The following is a 24,586-nucleotide window of genomic DNA, read 5'->3' on the forward strand; positions in this document are numbered from 1 at the left end:
TTCTCCTTCTGGAAAGACCAGATGAACATGGCTAATCTCATTAAAGTTGCAATGCAGTTTAATCGAGGAAATCGCCAAAGAACTGTCGGCCATTATCTTATCGGACTTCACCCACACCGCTAGTGTGGACAGTAGATCGCCTGTGTGGATCCATTGTGACATGTTCTTCTCAAAGATATTTTTAGCGTTTGGATCTGTCTTTGGTTACAAACACATTAATGTTAGGACTAAGATCTCTGTCTGTTTTACATATGTTTTTTGGGGGAAAGAGCTTAGAGTTATTGCTGGCCGGCATTTTAACCGGTTTGCACTTTTTTCTTTGCAGTGTGTAAATTCAAAGCCCACAAAAGGTGCGCTGTCAGGGCCACCAACAACTGCAAATGGACAACACTGGCCTCTATTGGAAAGGACATCATTGAAGACGAGGATGGGGTGACTGTCTAAAATATAACCATTTTCAGGTTCTTTTGCATGTAAGTTTCTGTAAAGTGATACACATTATATTCTGTACCTACAGATTGCAATGCCCCACCAGTGGTTGGAAGGCAACCTGCCCGTCAGCGCAAAGTGTGCAGTTTGCGACAAAACGTGTGGCAGCGTGCTGCGCTTGCAAGACTGGCGCTGTCTGTGGTGCAAGGCAATGGTAAGGACTACATATCCCAGAATGCTTTATGGCTAGTTAGTTCAAAGAGCTTGTGAACTCTAAGAACCATCTGTGCTTTGACAGGTGCACACAGCGTGCATGGATATTTACCCCCGCAAATGTCCCCTGGGCCAGTGTAAAGTCTCAATCATCCCCCCAACTGCTCTCAACAGCATCGACTCTGATGGTAAGACTGCTCAATTACTTTTGTATCGCAGTGCTGATATGATTTGTGATGTAAACTGCAACAATTATCTTTTTTTTAAGTATCCACAAAAAATTGAAAGACAAAATATAGCTGCAAAGGGTCAAGCCAAAAAGGGCACAGAATGAAGTATCACTGATGACTATCATGATTTTAGATCTAAGTTTTCAGTAGATTAAGGCAAAAATAGCAATTTTTTGAATCTTGAGACCACTAGGTGGCACTGTGCTGAAACAATGGATTTTGCCTCATGTCATGTTTGTGATGACACCCACCAAATTTGGTGTAAATATAATAAAGCGATCCGGAGATATAGCCTCAAATCTCTTGACCACTAGGAGGCGCTGAAAAGATTGCCTGGGTTTTCAGAACATGTCGCTGATGAACCATACCAAGTTTCGTAGCGATATGCCATTGCGTTCGTGAAATAATGAACTTAATGAGAAAATTCAAAATGGCCGACACCCAAAGAGGCCGTCCAAAAACCGTCTGGTATCGTTTGATTCAGCATGCCTCAAGGAATCTAAAAAGACCACTTCCATGATTTAAGACTCAATTTTGCAGTAGTGATAAGCAAAAATAGCAATTTTTCAAATCTCATGACCACTAGGTGGTGCTCTGACAAAACATTGCATGCACCATCAGTTCATTACCGTTATGACATATACCAATACACCAAAAATCAATCCAATCAAACGATCGCTCTAGGAGGAGTTTAAAAAAGTTGGTATGCTATGTAATGCTAAATGGTGGACAGAAAGTAAGTTTTACATTTTTGGTACCGTCGGATGCACGCACACATGCACTTCCATCAAATGGTTCATGACTGCCATCAAAACTACCAAGTGTCATGGAATACACTTAACTTTGGCAAAGATAAAGCCTCAAATCCACTTTTTTCACGCTCTACGTAAAATTCGTTGACGCGGTATACGGAAATAGATTGGCAAATCGATACGAATTCCATAACTTTTTGCAATGAGTGTCTCTAGATGATAGATTTTTACGCAAATCGGACAAAAGCTCTAAGGCGAGTTCAAAAAAGTAGGTTTTACGAACAATTCAAAATAGCGAAATAATTTGCATGACGGAACATTATGTCATATGGTGCAATCGAATCGGCATGAACCAAGGAATCAGAAGAAACAAGAGTTTTAAGAAAATCTGATCCTGCCTGTGAATCAATTTTTGACATGACCTTACTAAAGATATCAAGGTTATATTTTCACAGAATGTTCTTTACATTATGTAGGATGATATTATGTAGAAAAACAGTAAATCACAAAAAATACTTTAATTGGATTTTCACAAACTGGGCATTTTGAATGTTTGTTCGTTAAAAATTCCCACAATGCAACGCAAGAACCAGGGAGCATCGATGCTTCCAATAGGCTTGTTCGACTTCATGCGGTGCCACAAGAACCGACAGACGGATGATGTCAAAGTACCACTAGAGCGATTTAAGAAATCATACAGAGAAGTCTAATTTCGACTCGCTCTTGCTGTACTTTGACGGCATCCGCCTGTCAGTTCTTTCGGCACTTTAGACATAATAGTTGACTTAGACACAATCATTTCTCAGTAGGGCTGCACGATTAATCGAAAAATAACCGAAACCGAAATTCAGAAACGTTAACTGACCCTATTTTTCATGTTGGTTATTTCGGTTTTTAATCCTGTTAATACTTTCCCTTTAAAACATACTACCGCGTGTGAGGTTACGTGGCTCCGCCCCATCCAGTCAGTTGCATAGAGACCCATGGAGGAGAACTCAAACACTGTGTTAACTGAGCAGATCATTTAGTGCCAAAGTAGTCGCGCATGTGCGGGCCGCGTGATAAAACTACCGCAAATTTGCATGACGCGTAAAAGTGTTATGTCACCTTGCGCTCAGTTGAATCTACCGATGAGTCTACGCAGCCCTAGAAAAGTCAACACATGCCTGAGAACCGCGAGAAGACGCGGGAGCGCCAGCACATGTTTAATTAGACATGGCAGAGATGAGAGAAAGAGAGAGAGAGAGAGAGAGAGAGAGAGAGAGAGAGAGAGAGAGAGAGAGAGAGAGAGAACGGGAGAACTTCTAATCTACATTAACACCAAATCATTATAGATGAGAGTAAAGGTGTTGTATAGCAGTGCCCAGTTAAGGAACACTTTATAGAAGACAAGAAACGTGTAAAGGATACAATGTGTATTATCCTGCCACTCATCTCATTATCTGGATATAACTTGTATATGTATCTTATGGCTAGAATTAGTCGTGTGGGTTGTATAATTCTTTGGTCCATAAGTTCCTATTCTGAAAGTTTCATCAGTTGTGCATAATAACATGTGCAGCTACTGCATATGGTCAAGTTTGAAATTTGAAATTTAGTATTTTTCAGTAATGCAGTTATTTTGGGGGGAAATGTAAATAATTGCATTGCATGCTGATTTAAGTTGTGCTCTAAATTTTCTGCTTGTGCTCCTTAAATTTTCAGTCAGGAGGTACAGTTCTCCTAATGACAAAAAAGTTAGCCTGGAGCCCTGAAGTACTAGACTTAAAAATTGTTAGTTATTTATTTTCTACTTTTTCTTTAGGAAACTTGCAGTATACAGTAAACTAAAATGTGACTGTTTTCATTTCAAGCAATGTGTGCTTTGATTTCAGTTGAAGTCAAAATGTTAAATAAATAACCTTCACACAAAATACTTTCCTCTTCACTTAATTCTTTTAAAATCACAAAGATAACAACAAATGCCCTTTCAATAGAAAAATATATCCCACCTTTAATATCTGAGCATATTTAAAATACAAACCTTTCCAGCGAACTATGAGGCAAAAAATAATAATAATCGCTCATTAATCGTAACCGATGTCAAATGTTAAATTAACCGAGGTTTTGATTTTAGGTCAAATCGTTCAGCCCTATTTCTCAGTATTACTGTTTATGGGTCACAAAATGTAGTTTTAAGATTTGTTTAGGTGAGAATGTATTACCTTACAATCTACAGTCAATAAGTAAAAACAGCTTCTAAAAATACTTTTTTGGAGATGTAAGTTCCAGGCTCTTATTTGTTATTATTGTTTAAGTTAAATTGTTTACGTAAAGGTAAATTCCATAACTTATATATTTATTACAGGGTTCCCGCGGGGTCTTAAAAAGTCTTAAAAAGTCTGAAATTTAGAAAGTTAAATTTAAGGCCATAAAAAGTCTTAAAATGGCCAGATTTTCACCCTAGGTCTTAAATTTAATTAACCCAAGTCTTAAATTTCTTCCATTTATTCCCGAAAAGGTTGTCTGAAAAAAAAAGGTAAATTAAAATGCCTCAGTGACGGAAGAAGAATGTATTTGATGGGTGGGCCTCTAAAAAGAAAAGTTCTGCCCTTTGCGTGTCACTGAATGTCTCTTCAATCCAGTTTTGGTCTTAAATTTCACTCATAATGGTCTTAAAAAGGTCTTAAAAAGTCTTAAATTTGACTTGGTGAAACCTGCAGGAACCCTGTATTAGGGCTGGTACCGAACGTCGATACCTTAATGGTATCGAACGAAAAACTCTGATACTTTGAGTATCGGAAATGTATTTATCTTTCGGTGCCAAATTTAGATTCCAAAAGCCAAGCGGCTGTGTCTGAGCCTGTACTTGCGTGTAAGGACCTAAAGCGGCCGATTGGCTGTCCACCACCCAAGTGACGGGAAGGATTTCTGAAAATACTTGCAGTTCAACTCGCAGTCAGAGATGTGTCTGTCTGCGGGCCGCAAGACAGGGGCGTGCCGTTAAGGGGCGTAACTTTTAGCAGGGGGCGTAACTTTAAGTTGTCCAAGTTACACAGAACCACGCGAGACGTCAGGACGAGATGTTGTCATTCTGTCTTCTCTTCTGCCCGCATAGAGATACGGTGGCTAAAGGCGTTATTAAAGTTGCTCATCCAAGCGCCCTCATGTTTGTTCGTACCAATTTTAATGGACGGGAAGCCGACTGACGAACATCCTTTTCCCGAGAAATGGTTCGGCTACGACACATGTTAAGAAGTCACGCCAGGGGCTGAATTAAGGTCGACCGTTTCAGGTAAGCTCGCTAACGTTAGCTAACTTATGTGTTGTTAGCTTTGTGAAGTCCGTTCTATGATTACACTTATGATCAGTAACGAGTAGTTAACAAAATGCAACAAATCTTGCATGAGTTTCATTGCTCACCTATATATTTTCCTGTTTACGATAGTAACGTTAGATATTAGTACATTAGAATCTTACAGTTATTCCTGTAAGTTGTCGACATTTCAAATGACAGTTAATTAATTAATGACCTATTAAACGTCATAATTACACTGGAGTTAAAGGATGTGTGTACTACTGTCTAGTTTTTAATGTATCTCTCTCAAACCCTATTCTGTTTAAATATGGGTGCCATTGTATATTCTCATAATGTAAGCTTATTTTAAGTACAAATGTAAAATATGTTTGTTTATGGTTATTATTTTCACAGCTGCATTGATGTGAAGTGATGCAGTGGACAACTTGTGAGGGTGATACCATCCACATGCACCTCAACTGTCTGTGATGCAGAAATACAATAGGATGATCCATCTGTCTACACTTCAAAATCACAACTCAACCTTAAACAACCCATATCTGTTATGGTAAAACAATGTGGCGGTTTTCCAGACAGGGCTTATACTGTTCCCGGGCTAAAATGCATGTTTGAGCTACTGTAATTAAGAAAACACCTTGTACTGACACATCTCAACATATATCAGTGCCATTGTTTTGTTTCAAGATGCACACCAGTCTTGTTTTTGTAAGGTTTGTTTGTAAAAACTAAAATGTTCTAATATAAGTGCCCAGTCCTGGTTTAATCTAAACCATTGGTGACCAAACCTGTGTCTTGAGATCTACTGTCCTGCAGAGTTCAGCTCCAACCCCAATCAAACACACCTGAACCTGCCAATCAAGCATTTCAGGGCAACCTTAAAATTATAGTCAGGTGTGTTTGTTAAAGCTGGGTTGGAGCTGAAATATGCAGGAGGGTGGATCTCCAGGAACAGGGTTGGTCACCCCTGATCTAAACAAAGGGTTTCCAAACTGTGTCCTGCAAAGTTTAGCTCTAACCCTAATCAAACACACCTGAAGCAGCCAATTAAGGTCTTACTAAGCATACTAGAAACTTACTGGCAGGTGCTCTGATGCAAGTTAGAGCTAAACTCTGCAGGACACCGGCCCTCCAGGACTGAGTTTGGGCACCCCTGACTAAGCCCTGCCTGGGAAACTGCACCAATGTGTTGAGCTGGCACCATTGGACATTACTGCTGCTGAGAAACAACCACATTTCTCAGCTCTACACAGGGTTGACATTGGATGCATTATTATTATAAAATGCATTCATGTGCACTTTACCAATACTGTACATACATCAACAGCTTCCAGCTATACACTTGGGATCAGCTCCTGATGCCTCTCATAATGCTGTGTTATAATTTATTGCAGGGTGATCTTGCTGAAAGGATATTTTTATAAACCTTTACAATGTCACCAGATGTTACCTGTTGTGAATAATTATTTTATAAACCTTTACAATCTCACCAGATGTTACATGTTGTGAATGGTTATTTTTATAAACCTTTACAATGTCACCAGTTGTTACATGTTGTGCATAGTTATTTTTATAAACCTTTACAATGTCACCAGATGTTACATGTTGTGAATGGTTATTTTTATAAACCTTTACAATGTCACCAGATGTTACATGTTGTGAATGGTTATTTTTATACACCTTTACAATGTTACCTGTTGTGAAAAGTTATTTTTATAAACCTTTACAATGTCACCAGATGTTACATGTTGTGAATGGTTATTTTTATACACCTTTACAATGTCACCAGATGTTACCTGTTGTGAATGGTTATTTTTATACACCTTTACAATGTCACCAGATGTTACCTGTTGTAAAAAGTAATTTTTATAAACCGTTACAATGTCACCAGATGTTACCTGTTGTAAAAAGAAATTTTTATAAACCGTTACAATGTCACCAGATGTTACCTGTTGTGAATGGTTTTTTTTATACACCTTTACAATGTTACCTGTTGTGAATAGTTATTTTTATAAACCTTTACAATATCACCAGATGTTATCTGTTAGCCATTTCTTATAAAACCACGTGAGCTCTGTAGATTCCTCTTAAAACTTAAAAAGAATTAAGTGTTTGCAAGTTTGCAAATGAATTTCATCTTGGTTTAATACATATTAAACTGTCTGAGGTGCACATTTACTAAAAAAAGACGAAATCACCCTCACTGTGTAACAGTTCACGATTTAAATATTGGTATGCCACGGTACTTTTAATAATTTTAGGTTGGTAAATATGTCCATATATGCCGTATATGGCCATATTGTCTACCCACGTTAACAATGACGATGGATGAAACAATATAAGACCATCCGAGCGTCTTATGACGCTTCCTCCGTATATTTAAAATATTTACGGCAGTAACGTTATTTGTCATTACGCTAAAGTTGAAAGAGAGCTATAAACAATCGTCTTACTATTAAACTAGCTATCGGATGTGCCGTGTCAGTTTAGCGGATGTCGGACATCTCGCGGGATTCTGTGTGACTTGGACAACTTAAATTTCCGCCCCCTGCTAAAAGTTACACCGCTTAACGGCACGCCCCTCTCTTGCACTCCGCAGACAGACACTATTGCGCAGTCACCCAACACAAGTGTAGAAAGGATGCAATATGAGAAATATACAGAACGGCTTTGTGACAGTCTAACCAATAGAGTTAGCGCAAGTATGGCCGTGCTGTCTCCGTGAAAGGCACGTCAACCAAAATGGCGCTTCTCCTAAAGTGTAAAGTTTCAATTTAAAGCACGCACGCAGCCTGTGTCTCTGCTTGTTTTACTCGCGCCTGGTTCCGCATGGCAAGACTTCGCGCGCAAGTCTCCCACAACAGTTTCGACAAGGTGTTAAAACTTGACCCACGCGCGCAGCTTGTGTCTCTCAATGCTTATGAAATACTGGCACCTGTCTCTCCGCATCGCAAAGCCTTCATGCCCTCATCTCCCAAAATGGACGATGCATTTAAACCTATTTTTTACAGTCTATGGTTTAAACTTGACGCACACGCACACGCTCAGCCCGAAGCCTGGCTCATTATTTAAAACAAATTAAAATCCCATTTAACTGGTTTGCTAATTTCACTTGAATGAAATGACATTGAACGCATTTTCTACTCATTTTAAAAATCCCAAATGTATTTAATATTTTGATAATTATGAAGTTGAGTATTGTTTACAAAAAACAAAAACATGCATACAAATCTTAAAACTCAGTCACACATTTAAATATTTAAACTTTTTGTCAAAGTTGCAGCTATAATGAACCCACTTATTTAAATACTGTTAGTCCAAGCTAAATACCATTTTACATTCATAAAATAAAGCAGTGTTAATTATATTCTTAATTTCTTTATTTTTGTTTCCTTATTTTCATTAAAAAAAAAACTGTTAAGTGTGTCTGTTGGTGCACCCCTATCCAAAAAGCACAACCAGTTTTATTAATAATGTTACCCCGAATGAGAATTGTTACCAGAATTTGTTTTAATTAAGGTAAAAAATAAAATTTGTGTGTTTAATGAAATTTTGTTAATGTTTAAATGGATTTTAAAACATATGGTATCGAAAAAAGCGTTAGGAACCCAGCCCTAATATTTGAAGAGTTTGGTTCCAAAACGCAATAAATCCATTTTGACAAATTTTGGTAAAAACATGTTTTCTATACCAAGAAAGTGACAAGATGAAAACAACTATTTTCTGTTACAAACTTTCACATAGCATCTTTAGGTTATAAAAACATAAAAAATTCAAATCCATAAGTTGATTTTCAAAGATTTATTATAAAAACGGATAATTTTTTCCACAAAATGCAATAAATCCATGACAAGTTTTTATTCAAAATGCTATAAATCTATTGAATCAATAGCCTATATAAATGTGCATTCATCTTTGCCATGTTATATTCATTTAGTTGACTAGTTGTACACACTAATTAAAAATATAAACATTAATGTCATTAATCAAAACACTTACTTTGTCATATTAAGATCACTGTCATTGCGGTTACGACGTCGCTTAACGTCTTTCACAGAGATCAGCTGTAAAATGTTTTTGGTCCTGCTCGATTTTCGTTGACTTTGAGTAAAATTATGTAAAGTTTTTCATAAGATCCTCTGGTGTTAGCATGAGAAGCTTGATGCTGTCGGGAGAACAAGCACCCGTCTCCCGAGTGCCTCTCAGGGAAAATATTAGATGCTGATGGCTTACGTTTCTTTCCCATCACAGAAAACCATCACAGGTTTAGCGATGCAATTAAAGTATTATTTTGTTTTGTTTGTTGATCACGAAGTACAAAGTAGATGAGGAAAACTAGGACTCCGTGTACTCAGCGCGTCCGCCATTGTTTGTTTACATTGCGTGACTGGTGGGCTGTAATATCAGACATGGATTTATTGCGTTCTGTAAAAAAGGAGGACTGGCGTTTATCGCATTTTGGGAAAAAAGGGAGAAAAGATGACAGAATAACACGGCGGATATTGGATTTTGCGTAAAATTAAGAATTTACTTTTAACTACTGACCTGATATAATACTGATTTTGGCAGTAACTCATTTTTTTCAAAAATGGCGTTTATCGCGTTTTGGAACCAAACTCTTCATTTATATACTAAATATATTTCTATTTATTCTTTTTTCTATTTATTCTTTTTTACTGGACTTTATTCTGTATGAAACTGAAAAACTAAGTGTTCTTTCATACTTTAACCAGTTTTTAAGTCAGAATTAAGTCAGAGAGATTTTTGCGTGTTGCTTATAAATATCAGTGGTGACATCTTATAACGTGTTTTAATAGTCATGTCAACGTAAATAAATCATCACATGTCCCAATGTATAGCCAGTGTCCTTAGTGCCCAAGCCTGTGTACACAATATACTGATTTACCACCTAGGGAGCTAGGTTACTGATTGAGACACACGCACTTTCGCTTAGAGCGTCTTGTCCTGATGCATGTAAACATAACAGTCACTGGTGGATCATGTGCTCGGAAAATTCAAGATGAGAGCAAACAATAACACTGCCTCATGCTTCCTCGATTCCTGCCTGCATTATTAACCTGTTACCGAAGATCCATACTTTCCCTGTTTGCACAGTTGGCCCCACGTAGAGCATAAGCCACCAGGGAAACGCTTTCCAGGAAATTGCACGCTGCCTTTTATTGACAGCTGCTACAGAAAGTGTCCAACACCTGAATAATGCTGCCACCACCGGTAGTTGATTCAGCGGTTGGTCTTGGAAAGAACAAAAATTGGCATTTGATGGAGTGGTTGAAACACATTTGTCTTTTTGGTCAAGTTTTGTAAAACGAAATGGTTGAGAAACAAGCAATGTACTGATTAATATTAACTCTGTCCAATGCTTTTAAGCCTTTTCATTTAAGAAGGTTTTCACATGTAAGTGCTAATCTACAGCCAGCCAGTTGTAAATTCTGATTAAATCCCAACAGGGGGATCAGGACTTGTCAGGTTTTGTATGACCCTGAAGGGTTTGATTTGCAATAACATTTGGTTGTATGTACATTATTCTGCTTATTACGTGGCTACTTGCCACATAAGTAAATATATGGACTGGATATTTAGATTTAATATATGTTATTAGCTCATTTGTAAGAAATTTTGTAAGAAATGCAAGCCTTCAGCAAGGAAAACCCATTTCCAAGTGGCTTTTAGCCAAAATGCATATAAACAAGGTTAAAAAACAAACGTGCAATGTGTATTTGCATACGTGCTTAATAGTGTAATTCAAATCTCACATATGTTATTAATGATGCATATAAAGAGTTTAGATGACGTTATTTTTTTAGTAAATGATCACATGACATTGTAAAGACTCAGATTAGTGGCTGCTCAGTTTAGCTTCACCATAATGTGTCATATAGCAACTCTCACTGAAAATGAATTGACTTGATGCTATTGTGCTAGTTGGTACTTTCATCCATTTTTCATGAGAAAAAAAGGTACAAAAGTTGTCACTGGGACACTTTTCACACCAATACACCTTTAAAAAGGTCCTAATATGTACATTTGAGGTACCAATATGCACCTTTTAGTTACAAAAGTGTACTTTTTAAGTGTACTTTATTTCAAGTCTGTTTAGCTCTGGGCAGACCGGCAGCAAGGCAGTTGTTTTCAGTCTTTGACCCAGACATTGATTCTTTGGTAGCGTCTGCACCTGGTCATGTAGGTGTATGCTGTAGGTGTGTATAGCGAGTCTTTGTTAGCATCCGTGGACACTCGCCGCTATTGATCAGAACTTCACAGCTCCTCTACTTTTAATTGGAGGGACATATATCGGATGTAGAGATTAGTCGCTGCCAGGCAGAAATGTAACGCGAATCGATGGTTGCTAAGTTTTGCCTGATACCAATATTTTATTGGATTGCCATGTGGTCCTATTAATTGGCTGGTTAAAATGGAATAAAGGAATATCAGTAGCAGGAATGGATTAGAGACAGATGGGTGATTCTTGCGAAATTAAACTTATGAGTTGTCATGAAACATTTTGATAAAAAAGTAAATGCAAAGGAAGAGTATCAAAATAAGAAGAATACAGTTATACACATCTCTATTGTACTATTTGGCACATGATTTCAAATGACATCATACAAACCAATTTTTTTCCACATTTAAAGGTGCAATACGTAGGATTTACCCCCGTCTAGTGGTGAAATTGTATTTTGCTTTTCCAAATGCGTGTTGCAACTACGGTAGCCGTTATGTAATCACTGATCTCCTTGTCCGTTGAAGCTGGTTCACGTGTTCTGAATGAAAACGCGCTGTGGAAACGAGTTGATAGGCTAGTGCTTTTTGTCCCTCTCTGCTATTATAGTTTATCAATACGGCGGAATAGGGCTGGGTGGTATGACGGTATATTCCGTTACCGCGGAATAAAATGTCAGACGTAACAGATTTTTCTATTCTGTCTATTCCGCGGAATGCAAATAAGTGGGCGTGGCTAACTCTGCACTCCCGCATGTTAGACTTAGTGTGACGGAGAAACATGTAAAATAATTCACTTATAAAAAATGAACGAGTTATTTCTGTAATTTTCATAATAAGTGCCAGTGAATCCACCGCAGGTCTCGCAGCGAGACGCTCCCTCGCTCTCTCTCTCTCTGTGCTCATGCAGCCGGTCTCTCGTGTGCAGAGGTCTCTAGGCACACGCAAGGAGCTGCGACGCCAAATAAAAGGTTCTTCTCGCACATAATGCTAATAGTTGTAAAGTTTTCTCAACTTTAAGCAATCTAAGACAAACTCGCGTTTATATCAGTGACACGTGCGCACGGTGCGCTGCTGGAGCGATGTAGTTTGGCGCGCCATTTGCTTATATAAACATATTTGATCGGAAAGACGAGAAAGAGACGCAAATGTTTAGGTCTAAAAGAAAGTAAAGGATGTCAAGACCTTAAAACAAACTTCATGATCATCACATCATATCACCTGTCATTTTAAAATATCTAGAGCTTCGTCTCTCATATAGGTTATAGGTATTCATCCTGTCTGTAGGTTTTTGCATATCTGTTCATTTTACATATTGCCTATTTTTAATGTAATGTATGCATAAATACAAAATACAAATGAAGGCATAGCTTCAATAGTCTATAAAATTAATAACTCAATTATAAACAAGATACTGTCTTAGCAAGACTTATCTGTTGTTATCTTCTGGGCATTTTCACTTTAACATTATTAACTTTAAATTGATCATAATTTAAAACGGCGGTGGGCATTTAGTTAAAAGCTAGAGTGAGTGGCAAATTTCTGTACATTTTTATAATCAAAAAACAGTATAAACTGAAAAAACATTTATACCGTGAAATATACCATTCCGTAAAGAGGAGAAATTCTAAGCTTACAAAGAAAAATTCAGATCACTGGCATAGGTCATTTGACACCAACTAGGACATATTTATGAATAAAGACATTGATTTTGATTAATAAAACACTTAAAATCCTACTTACAGTCACTTTAAGGGGAAAATTGTCATTACCGCAATGTGTCTATGATTGGATTTTGGTTCTTTGACATGGAAATATTATCATTAAAAAAATCTAAAAAATAAAAAGCTTCAGTGCATGTTATACTATAAACATTTACAGTAAAGAAACACATGGTATTTGGTGGTCATTGGTATATGTAGAAACAATAATAAGGAATTTAAATGTTTCCAAGAAAATGTTCTCATCCTCCGCAACAATTTTCAATTATTGTTTAAGCCCTCAATAAACTAACATTTTCAAAAAAAAAAATGTTGGAAGGGACTTAATTGACTGTGACACTAAAAATGGCTACCAGGTAAGCAGTTCTTATTTTGTCTCTCCAGATAAAAGTTGACATTTTGTTTGTCATAGTACCTAGACAACTTTTTAGTTCTCATTACCGAAACATGAGTTTGTAAATGCACATATTTAATGTAATATCATGTTCCGGTAATGATAACTTTTCATAATGATAATCTAAAAAATGTAAATAATTCTATAGGAAATATTTTTAAATCCTCTAAGAATAATGGCTATGTATAGTAAGTTCAGACCTTAATCTTATATGTGCAAAAAAATAGCCTTCAAGGGCTTTTAAAAAAAAACCTGATGCTGGACACCTCTTAAGTCTGGATTTCGTGAGAATCACCCAGATAGAAAGCATGGATCTTTTAAGGTGGAGAGTCTCTCATGTGTAAGGAATCCCTCGTCTCAGTGCAAGGTGGCGCAGAGAACTGCATCTTTATATGCCGAGGGCTGCCTTTGGCACGTGCCTGAGCTTCGTGACTCAATTCGCCTCAGTCTGCTTCCACGAGCGGAGAGAGCAAGGGAAGGAGGGGCTTCTCTTAAAACCCAGAGGGGTCCACTGACAGACGTCCACCCACATATCGGCGTTTGCTCTCAGCCACACATAAAACAGGCAAACCCGGCGCTTGAGGGCGACTGTCAGCTACAATTACATGCAAGTTTCCAGCTGTGTACACAAACCCAAAGCAATACACTCAAACATATTTAGGTGCACAGAAATCAATGCAAAACATTTTGCACATCACTTCAAACAATAGGAGACATGGATATTAAAATGTAATTTGGGCATAAGGTGGATCTCACAAACACAGCAGGTTTCACTTGTATCTATTTGCCGGTTTACTGCATAAGCCGCATATGCATGCACGTGATGGCAGGCGTTATCTGTACGATATTTCATTTCCAATGTTTACATGTTAGATTGATGCTTTGATTTTCTTTTTTCTTTCTCTGATTCATCTTTGTTCAGGCATGAAGAAAACAGTTTCTAAGCAACATGGAGTCAGCAGCTTTATCTTTTTTAGACCGCATGTTCTGCTGTGAGTTTACTTACAGTGGCTAATTGGTAGAGCATGGCGATACCAATGCCAGGGTCATGGGTTTGATATTCAGGGAATAACTATTAAGTTAAATTTGATTTAAAACATACTGAGCTTCTCTATGTGTGCTCTCTATAAGGGCAGCTGCCTGCTATAAGAATTTCGATTTGGAGGGCTTTACATTAGCAACATTTTTTGTGTCTTTACACAGCACATGTTAGACTCAACTAACTACTCATTTTCACTAGTGTTTTTATATCATTTCCAATATAAATCAGTACATACAAATGAAGGCAGATTTGAAAATAATATCTAAGATGCATGTTTTACATTCTTTTCGGAAAGCCAGTGTCGCCAATCTCTCTGTGATCTGCATTAGTGTTTGAATTGAGGGGGGCTGGGGTGGTCCCAGATTTCCTATAAGCATTGAGGGACCCCCTACAAAGCAAAAATATAAATTGGGGGTCTCCTAATTAAAAAAAAAAAATACTACATGAAAAATTTTAATAAAATTCTCATGCTGTGCTGCCACAATGCGTTACTGTCAATTACTTGTCCCAGTTTGTAGTAAACTAATCCAAAAGATTTCCGTTTAAAATAAATGTAAACTCTCAAGTGCGCTTTACGCTTTTTTCTGGAGGAATTAGATTTAGGATTGGTTTCAAAAATTCTTCTTAAGCTTATTTTACACTAATTTGAGGGGTAAAAATTATTAGGGGTTATTTAAACATCTTGGGTTACGTATGTAACTGTTGTTTCTTGAGAAGGGAATGAGACGCTGCGTCTCCCTTGCCATACTTCCTGCATCCCTGAAATTTCATCTTTGGCAATATTTCAGATAGCGATATACTTCCTGGATCCCGCATCACCCTAACCATTGGTTGAATTTGAACACATTCAGATGCACTTATCGCTGGAGGCATCCCCAATGTGTCACCACAGTGACGCAGCGCAAGTTCCCTTGAAAGGGAACTGTAACAATGTGTCTTAAAAGTTAACACGATGTAACCTTGCTCTCACTTGAAATGTGTCCCCACATTGAGTCCTTGAATTTGAGGGTATTGGACCTGGAAAGTCCATGAAAGGTCCTTGAATTTGAAGTTAACTAAGGTGTGGGAACCCTGTGTAAAGTGTCAGCTCAAAATACACCACAGAGCTGTCATTATACGATGTTGAACATGCCATTTGTGGCTGCAATGAAAAACGCACTGTTTCTTTAAATGCAAAGAAAGCTTCTGTTCCCCTCCCCGTATGCAAAGTAGGGGGGAGAACGCTTACACATGTTCTTTGGACTACATCCAAACATGTGTCTCTGGCAGAAGCGTGAACTACGCGCACATAAGGCGTGTGAGTGGTCATGGGTGGGGCGTAATCAATGTGACATCACATTGATAGGGGATCCCCAACAGCCTGTTTGATGTGACTTTTGCGGTTTAAAGGAGATTACACATTTGTATAATTACAATACAAGATGTTTCTGCACACACACTGGTGACTCATTTTCTGATAGGAAAACATGTAAAAGTTCATTTTTTAGGTCAGGGGGCCTTTAAATGCACTGTAAAGTGCTTTGGATTAAAGCCTCTACCGAAATGTATAATGTATATTAGAGCTAAAATGTTTATATTTCTGTTTCTGCGACAGGTTTCTGGAAAGCCACGTGTCCTCCGTCTTGCGCTAGTCCACTTCTTGTGTTCGTCAATTCTAAAAGTGGAGATAACCAAGGGGTGAAATTCCTCCGTCGCTTCAAACAGCTGCTCAATCCGGCTCAGGTCTTTGACTTGGTCAATGGTGGACCTCATTTAGGGTAAGGCCAGAATATTAAAGGATGCAAGATGTTTTGCTTGTTTAGATTTTACCTCCTGAAGCAAAATGGTTAGTAGATGGACGATGTTTCTTTGGAGGGCTTTATTATAACAGCCAAACAAATGATTTTTTGTAAGTTGTTCAATTATTTGAATGAATATTTTATGAGCATTTGACATTTTTGTCAGTTTCTTCTTTTTCTATTTAGGTCTTCGGTTGTTCCAGAAGTTCGATAACTTTCGAATCCTGGTGTGTGGTGGAGATGGAAGCGTTGGCTGGGTCCTGTCTGAAATTGATAAACTCAACCTTCACAAGCAGGTGACTGAAAATTCAAAACTACACTTTGCGCTAAATACGTGCAATGCATCAAATGTCCAGCAACAGTTTAGCCCACGCTTCACACTGAAAATAAAACATCTCCATATCATAGCCAATGGGAAGATATATGATGTTTAATATGCAAATGCAAGGAGCAATTAGATTTCACAATAGGTGGGCATAACACAGTGGAATAGTAGTCAAGTGACCAACAAAATATCCTAATTTACATGAAGGACAAGTGTTACATGTGGTCTAGCAGCATCTTTCTATAAAGTTTATTTAAGCACATGATCCGAACAACCTTTTTGTGTGGTTGACAGTGCCAGCTAGGCGTGCTGCCGCTGGGGACTGGGAACGACCTGGCACGGGTGCTCGGCTGGGGACCATCATGTGACGATGACACTCAACTCCCTCAGATACTGGAGAAACTAGAGCGAGCTAGCACTAAGATGTTGGACAGGTACAAATAACATACAAGCATATGATCATAAGCGCATCCTGCATGTGATGTTTGTAATGTCGGCTTCAGGTACATCTGGCTTCTGCTGTTCACAGGTGGAGCATAATGACATATGAGATTAAAATACCTCCCAAACACAGCTGCCCGGCTACACCTGAAGAGGCAGAAGATGGCCAGGTACCTGCATCACACTGGCAATGCATAATCTCTACCAGTCTGTCTACTCTCATATTTTTGGTTTCACTTTATATTAGGTCTCTTTTAACTACTATGTACTAACATAAGAAAATTGCATACAATTTAAGTATTGTGTACCGGTACATACACTCACCTAAAGAATTATTAGGAACACCGGTTCAATTTCTCATTAATGCAATTATCTAATCAACCAATCACATGGCAGTTGCTTCAATGCATTTAGAGGTGTGGTCCTGGTCAAGACAATCTCCCGAACTCCAAATTGGGAAAGAAAGGTGATTTAAGCAATTTTGAGCGTGGCATGGTTGTTGGTGCCAGACGGGCCGGTCTGAGTATTTCACAATCTGCTCAGTTACTGGGATTTTCACGCACAACCATTTCTAGGTGTGAAGAATGGTGTGAAAAGGGAAAAACATCCAGTATGCGGCAGTCCTGTGGGCGAAAATGCCTTGTTGATGCTAGAGGTCAGAGGAGAATGGGCCGACTGATTCAAGCTGATAGAAGAGCAACTTTGACTGAAATAACCACTCGTTACAACCGAGGTATGCAGCAAAGCATTTGTGAAGCCACAACACGCACAACCTTGAGGCGGTTGGGCTACAAAAGCAGAAGACCCCACCGGGTACCACTCATCTCCTCTACAAATAGGAAAAAGAGGCTACAATTTGCACAAGCTCACCAAAATTGGACAGTTGAAGACTGAAAAAATGTTGCCTGGTCTGATGAGTCTCGATTTCTGTTGAGCCAGAATTTGGCGTAAACAGAATTAGAACATGGATCCATCACGCCTTGTCACCACTGTGCAGGCTGGTGGTGGTGGTGTAATGGTGTGGGGGATGTTTTCTTGGCACACTTTAGGCCCCTTAGTGCCAATTGGGCATGGTTTAAATGCCACGGCCTACCTAAGCATTGTTTCTTGAATCATTTCAAATTGGTTTCTTGAACATGACAATGAGTTCACTGTACTAAAATGGCCCCCACAGTCACCAGATCTCAACCCAATAGAGCATCTTTGGGATGTGGTGGAACAGGAGCTTTGTGTTCTGGATGTACATCCCACAAATCTCCATCAACTGCAAGATGCTATCCTATCAATATGGGCCAACATTTCTAAAGAATGCTTTCAGCACCTTGTTGAATCAATGCCACATAGAATTAAGGCAGTTCTAAAAGTGAAAGGGGGTCAAACACTGTATTAGTATGGTGTTCCTAATAATCCTTTAGGTGAGTGTACATTGTACTTACATATAAAGTGTCTGCCTGTAAAAACACTCTTGTCCCAGCAAGCAAGTCCTGCACATCATTTTCTTATTCCTGCATGTTGTAAAATGTTGTTTCTTGCTTCTTGAACAAATTACCTATAAGGTCATTTTTATAGGAGGACACGCTCTACATAAAATAATAGTAAAATAACTAAATAAAATATTGGAAATAAAACACAGGTCGTAATAATATTATTAATAATATTATAATATTAATATAATAATACCATGAAAATATTCCATTTTATAAAATTTGGCCTTGATTATATCATATCAGATTTCATTATCTGAAAACTACTAATATTACTTTAAAAATATTAAAATGATGGCCCTGCTTTACATGTGCTTTTAACTTTTTTCCCGTCAGCATTTAAAAAAAAGTTGCGGCAGCATTTTTTATGATTTTCACAAAAGCCTTACAGAAATTTTCTTTTTTAAATATATACTGTAGTATAAACATTCAATATATCAAATGAAAGAACAGACCCATTGCTTTCAAACAAAAAACAATAGTATCATCCTATCTCAAATAAGGGTACGTTTCTTCAAAAATATAAAAATTTGAACAAAAAGCTGATATATTTGCATTTTTTAAAGGACTTTGGTTAACGATCAGATTCAGAGCGATGATCAAAACATACACAGAGTTGTTACTGTTTTTGTATCAGTGTATGCTTCAGTATTTTATAAGTTGTATAAGAGTGCCACCTAGTGGATAATATTGAAATATATATTTCTGTAAAAACTCATCATTGGCACGGAAGCGTTTTCTTTTAATTGACGAGATGACTTATCAATGGTGGGGAAAGAGTTAACTGTATTTAAAGACACCTAATATAAAGTGGGACCCAATTATATATTTAACTAAATTTAATGTGAAATGTTTTTTTGCTTTAGCTTCAAATATCTGCTTATGAGGATTCAGTAGCTACTCATCTCACAAAGATCCTGAACTCAGATCAGCACTCAGTGGTCATTTCTTCATCCAAGTGAGTCTCACACCAGACAGTCCTTAATTTCCAACACCATCAGAAAACAATAGCCACGTATTTTATTTCTCCGCTGTCCTGTCATGTCCTACAGGGTTCTGTGTGAGACGGTCAAAGAATTTGTGGCCAAAGTTGGAAAGTGTTATGAAAGAAGCAGTGAGAGCTCAGAAGAGACTGATGCATTGGCCCTCAAAGTGAGTCTGTGCTATTAAACGTCTTACTATGGCATTGTGAAGACTGCTGTTCTCTATATTTTTATTTAATTTAAATAAATTATGGCTCTAGATACACACATTATTAAATTATTGTAGGACTGACTTTTTCACTGTTTTTATCCACAGTGCGCAGTTTTGAATGAGAAGCTCGACTCGCTTCTGCAGACGCTGAATTTGGAGGCCCAGGTCCTGACCCCCTCAGCCCTCACCACTCCCCCTATCGTAGAGGAGGAGGTAGAGGAGCTGGAGGAAGAGGAAGATCTAAGTGAAGAGTCCATTACAGAGCTGAAGGAAAACGAGACGGAGAAGGGCACGGCCCATAAGCTCTTTAGACCTCGTGAGCAGCTTGTGCTGAGGGCCAACAGTCTGAAGAAAGCGCTGAGACAGATCATTGAACAGGCTGAGAGAAGTACGATTCAAACTTGACCAACTGCTATGTCTTCTTTATAGAAATAAATCCCCACTAATCTATTCATTACAGCATTTACACAATTACTACATTCATATGATTTGAAAGTATTTAATATACCATTCAAAAGTTTAAGGTCACTTAAAGGTGCAGTGTGTAAATTTTAGCGCCATCTAGTGGTGAGGTTGCAAATTGCAACCAAGAGCTTAGTCCACTGCTCACCCCTCGCTTTTGAAACCCATAGAGAAGCTACGGTAGCCGCCACCTGACAAACATGTTATCGTCGGAGACAACTTCGTAAAAAAAATTGTCCATTAAGGGCTTCTGTAGAAAAATGGTGTCACAAAATAGTGACTTCCATGTAAGGGGACCCTTAGTGTATGTAGATAAAAAGGTCTCGTTCTAAGGTAATAAACACATAACGTTTCATTATGAAAGGTCTTTATACACCCCTGATAATATAGTTTTGTATATTATTTTGCATTTCTGTCAAGAGATCCTTCTAAAAATTACACACTGCACCTTTAATTTTAAAGTTTTTCACATTTTACAATCACCATAGAATGACACATATTGAGAATTATGTTGTAACTAACTATGCAACTCTACCTCAAGGAATTTCGTGGTATAGTGATGAAATATTTGATTTATTTATTTGTGTTCATGGAGACGATTTTCCTTTTTTTTCTTTCATTGTGCACGAATGTCTTTTTCATGTCACTTTTTCATGAAATTCTATTAAAAAAAATGTGTCTCTAGCACGACTTTCTTTTTCATCATTTTATGTACTGTTTTTTATTTTTATTTTTTTAAACTATTGTCGGTTGAGGTTACATTTCGGGTTTGGGTTAGGATGGTACAGATGTAACAAAAAGTCATTCTAACCGACAATGAAAAAAAAAAGAGAGACCAGTACATAAAATGACACAAAAAAGAAAGTCGTGCTAGGGACACAAAAACAATTTATAGAAATTTGTGCTGATTTGTACACACAATGACATGAAAATAGAGGCAAATCGTGTCCATGAACACTAATAAATAAATAAAATATTTTGTGATTATACCACGACATGCTTTGAGAATGGGTTAAACTATGTTATATTTTATACTTTTTACATTTTTGACTTCGTAAGGTTTCATCCTGGGTCGCTTTTCAAACAGCATCGAAAGAGTTCGAATCTAGTCTGGGCTCTTAGGGCGCACTCACACTATCCAAACCAAACCGCGCTCGGGCGCGTTTGACCCCCAAAGCCTGGTTTGTTTGACAAGTGTGATCGCTCTGTTCCGCGCCCGGGCGCGGATTGGTTAATCGCGCCACGGCCGGGTTGCAGAGGTGGGCCGGAGCGCGGTTCACTTGGGCTCAGGCGCGGAAGGCTGTGGTGTGAGCGCATTCGCACCTGAGCGCGATTCAAAAGGTGAAGACGTCAGCTGCGCGACCACTCACCTTCATATGCCGCCGTAAAAACCTTTTGATGCGCGCAGCGGGGTTACGTGAATGTCCGAGCTGCGCACGTGACAGATCAACTAGCAATATGATGACATGTGAGAAGGCTGTCTGTAATCACGCACCAAACGACTCCGAATAAAAAACACAGACTTATCATTACGGTGGGTTCCAGTGTTAAGAGAGAGCTTTACTTCCTGCTTTTTTCAAAACAATCGCATTTTAATGACGAAAGCGCGCCCGGACTCGGATCGATAAAAACTACAGTGTGAGTGCGTGCACCTGGGGGAGTAGGGAGGGGTGACAATCGCGCTGGGGCATGGTTTGGTTTGGTTTGGATAATGTGAGTGCGCCCTAAGGGGTGGTATTATTATAAAATGATCCCCTTCTGACATCACAAGGGGAGCCACATTTCAATTACCCATTTTTACATGCTTTTAGAGAATGGTTTACCAAAAGTAAGTTACTGTGTTGATCTTTTTCACATTTTCTAGGCTGATAGAAGCAATGTGGACCCAATAATTGCACTTGAACATGAAAAATTCAGATTTTTATGACATGTCCCCTTTAATATGTTGGCACATCACTGTCATATTTTTCTCCACATTCATTAATTTTAAGCATTTAGATAATTATTTTTTTGATAATCACAAAAAAAACATTTTAGTCAGGTGACCGTAAGCTTGTGGTTTTGTAAATCACACCAATGATGATCAAAGAAAGGTTCTTCTCCATGACAAATGATATGATATTATAGATATTATATGAATGTTGTCTTTTGTGTAGTGGTGGATGAGCAGAACGCTCATACAGAAGAGCAGGAGCTTCAGTCTCCTACAGACTTCAGGAAGGACAATGAAGAGGAAAACAAAGACAATGAGAAGGACGAAGACACTAAAGAACTGGAATCACTGCCATGTAAGTGCATACTTCTCAAATCCAAGTCATTTCTTTTTTACTAGATATACACAGTAGTGCCCAGAAGTGATGTCTGGAGGGTTTATTTTGCTAATATTCGATAACCTTACAGGTTCTAGAAAAGCATTAAAACACTAAACTTTCAAGTTTAGGGTATTTATTTTTACAAAATTATTCCAGAATGGCAAAATACAGTATTTTATACTAATATTCAATAAATACATAAATAAATGCTTACAAAAAAAGCAGTTGAATCATTTATTAATACTCTGCTTGACTGAGTTAGTTCTGCGCATGTGTTGTGCATAATCTTTTGCCAAGTGTCCTCAAAATCTTCCCAAAGCTGGGGTTCAGTTTACATGCCAGGCACAACTATGCCCGTTCATTTAAAATCTTTAATAATACGTTTGAAAAGCGACATCACTTTTGGCCACTACTGTACATCAATGGATGCAGTATTGTGCAGTAGTTTTCGGTTAGTAAGTGCAATGTTTCAATTCGAACTTAAAGGAATATTCTACTCATTTTCAATATTAAAATATGTTATTACCTTAACTAAGAATTGTTGATACATCCCTCTATCATCTGTGTGCGTGCACGTAAGCGCTGGAGCGCGCTGCGACGCTTCGATAGCATTTAGCTTAGCCCCATTCAGTCAATTGTACCATTTAGAGATAAAGTTAGAAGTGACCAAACACATCAACGTTTTTCCTATTTAAGACGAGTAGTTATACGAGCAAGTTTGGTGGTACAAAATAAAATGTAGCGCTTTTCTAAGCGGATTTAAAAGAGGAACTAAATTTTATGGCGTAATATCACTTTTGGGAGTACTTCGACTCGCCTGAAAAGTCCGCTCCCCTTCTCACTCTCATAATGGGAGAGGGAGAGTGTTACTGCGCCGAGTCGAAGTACTCCCAAAAGTGCTATTACGCCATAAAAATGAGAATTGTGGTATAATACCTCCACCATATAATATGTTTTAATATTAGGCAGCATACAGTGTATACATACTGCTCGTCCCTGTTATCTGTTATCTTGCGAGTCTCATGTCTATTTGTCATGTCGTGACAAAACACGCAGTCAAAGGCTCAATGATCATCAAGTGATCCAAAATAGAATCAATGATCGTCTTACACTACCGGTCTAAAGTTTTGAAACACTTGACTGAAATGTTAACAATAATATTGAAAATATTTTTATCCAAAGGTGTTTGGTTAAATATTTGAAATTGCTTACATAGACAAAAATATAGCTGTGCCAAACAGATTCATTTCTGTTATTTGAAAACAAAAATTTTATTTAAAAATATATTTTTATTGGACTGAATATTGAAGAAAAAGCCACCAATAAGAGCGCAGATTAAATGTGAACTCATTCAGTATTCTTTTAAATTCATCCTAAGGTGAAACTTCTTGATAAAATAACACAAGTGCAGTTTTGCATTTTTTAGGAAAAGGGTGACTGCACTTACAAAACAGAGTTTTGATTTATTTTAGATGCTTTTATTCACAACATATTTCTCACAGTTACTTCTGTGTCATGCCATAAATTGTATGAGTTTATTATAATTCTGTAATGTGCGAAAAATAAAGAATAAAGGAGTGTTTCAAAACATTTGACCGGCAGTGTGCCACCATCATTAAGACGTGTTAACAGTCAAACGTGAGGTATCGATAGCTAATTATAGAGACAAAGCTTTCGACTTCAAAAAACAAGCGTTTAAAGACACAGAAATGGAAACAGGCAACTTTTCATAGTACTTCTATTAGTAAAACTGCATCCAATAGGGGGAAACGTAGTCGGCGATCCACTTTATTCTCCTTAAAGACTGGGTTTTATGGCTCGACAGCTTATAATAACTTATTTCTGGGTTCTTTGGCTTGTTAGCTGTACATATTGTCACACAGCAGCTTTTAGGCATTATTCAGTTTTTTGTTATAAGCCAGAAATGACAAGGAGGCGGCTTCTCGCAATACAAAGTCAATGGAGACGGTTGGATTGCTTTCCCCCCCGGTGGGCGTGGTTTTCAGGTTATGACGCGCTGCGCTCTGTCTCTATACTTAAAATCTGAATCATTTACACTTCTCAAATATACAATTTTGCTTCAGATGACATACTGTATATTAACCAATGGGAGTCAGATGTCAGATATTTTTCTGATGCAGGATTACTAAATGCCATTACAAAGCCAGGAAAACCCATTATGTATAACTCTAAATGTGTTTGGCTTAAAGAATAGTCATACATCTACTGTAGGAAAAATGTGGGCTAGATAACAATCTGGTGTAAAGTATTCCT

General features: G+C 37.9%; 1 protein-coding gene and 1 long non-coding RNA gene across 12 annotated transcripts in view; both read left to right on the forward strand.

Moving 5' to 3' along the window:
* dgkh (diacylglycerol kinase, eta) overlaps positions 1 to 24,586 on the forward strand; it is a 140,564-nt gene that overhangs the window by 80,373 nt on the left and 35,605 nt on the right. For 10 of the 11 annotated variants that reach the window (XM_055215441.2, XM_055215443.2, XM_073854947.1 and 7 more), the window contains 11 exons: positions 326 to 432; positions 518 to 643; positions 728 to 830; positions 15,911 to 16,073; positions 16,261 to 16,390; positions 16,714 to 16,853; positions 16,949 to 17,030; positions 19,211 to 19,302; positions 19,397 to 19,496; positions 19,644 to 19,926; positions 22,157 to 22,288. In XM_055215441.2, the coding sequence (XP_055071416.2) occupies positions 326 to 432; positions 518 to 643; positions 728 to 830; positions 15,911 to 16,073; positions 16,261 to 16,390; positions 16,714 to 16,853; positions 16,949 to 17,030; positions 19,211 to 19,302; positions 19,397 to 19,496; positions 19,644 to 19,926; positions 22,157 to 22,288 (1,458 nt within the window). The remainder of the gene's footprint in view (positions 1 to 325; positions 433 to 517; positions 644 to 727; positions 831 to 15,910; positions 16,074 to 16,260; positions 16,391 to 16,713; positions 16,854 to 16,948; positions 17,031 to 19,210; positions 19,303 to 19,396; positions 19,497 to 19,643; positions 19,927 to 22,156; positions 22,289 to 24,586) is intronic. The other variant, XM_073854948.1, reaches the window with a different exon arrangement.
* LOC141350239 (uncharacterized) lies at positions 4,571 to 6,408 on the forward strand. The gene is made up of 2 exons (XR_012358259.1): positions 4,571 to 4,898; positions 5,316 to 6,408. It is a non-coding gene; the product is annotated as an uncharacterized lncRNA (long non-coding RNA).

The sequence above is a fragment of the Misgurnus anguillicaudatus genome, chromosome 17 (assembly GCF_027580225.2).
Source record: "Misgurnus anguillicaudatus chromosome 17, ASM2758022v2, whole genome shotgun sequence".
Classification (NCBI taxonomy): domain Eukaryota; kingdom Metazoa; phylum Chordata; class Actinopteri; order Cypriniformes; family Cobitidae; genus Misgurnus; species Misgurnus anguillicaudatus.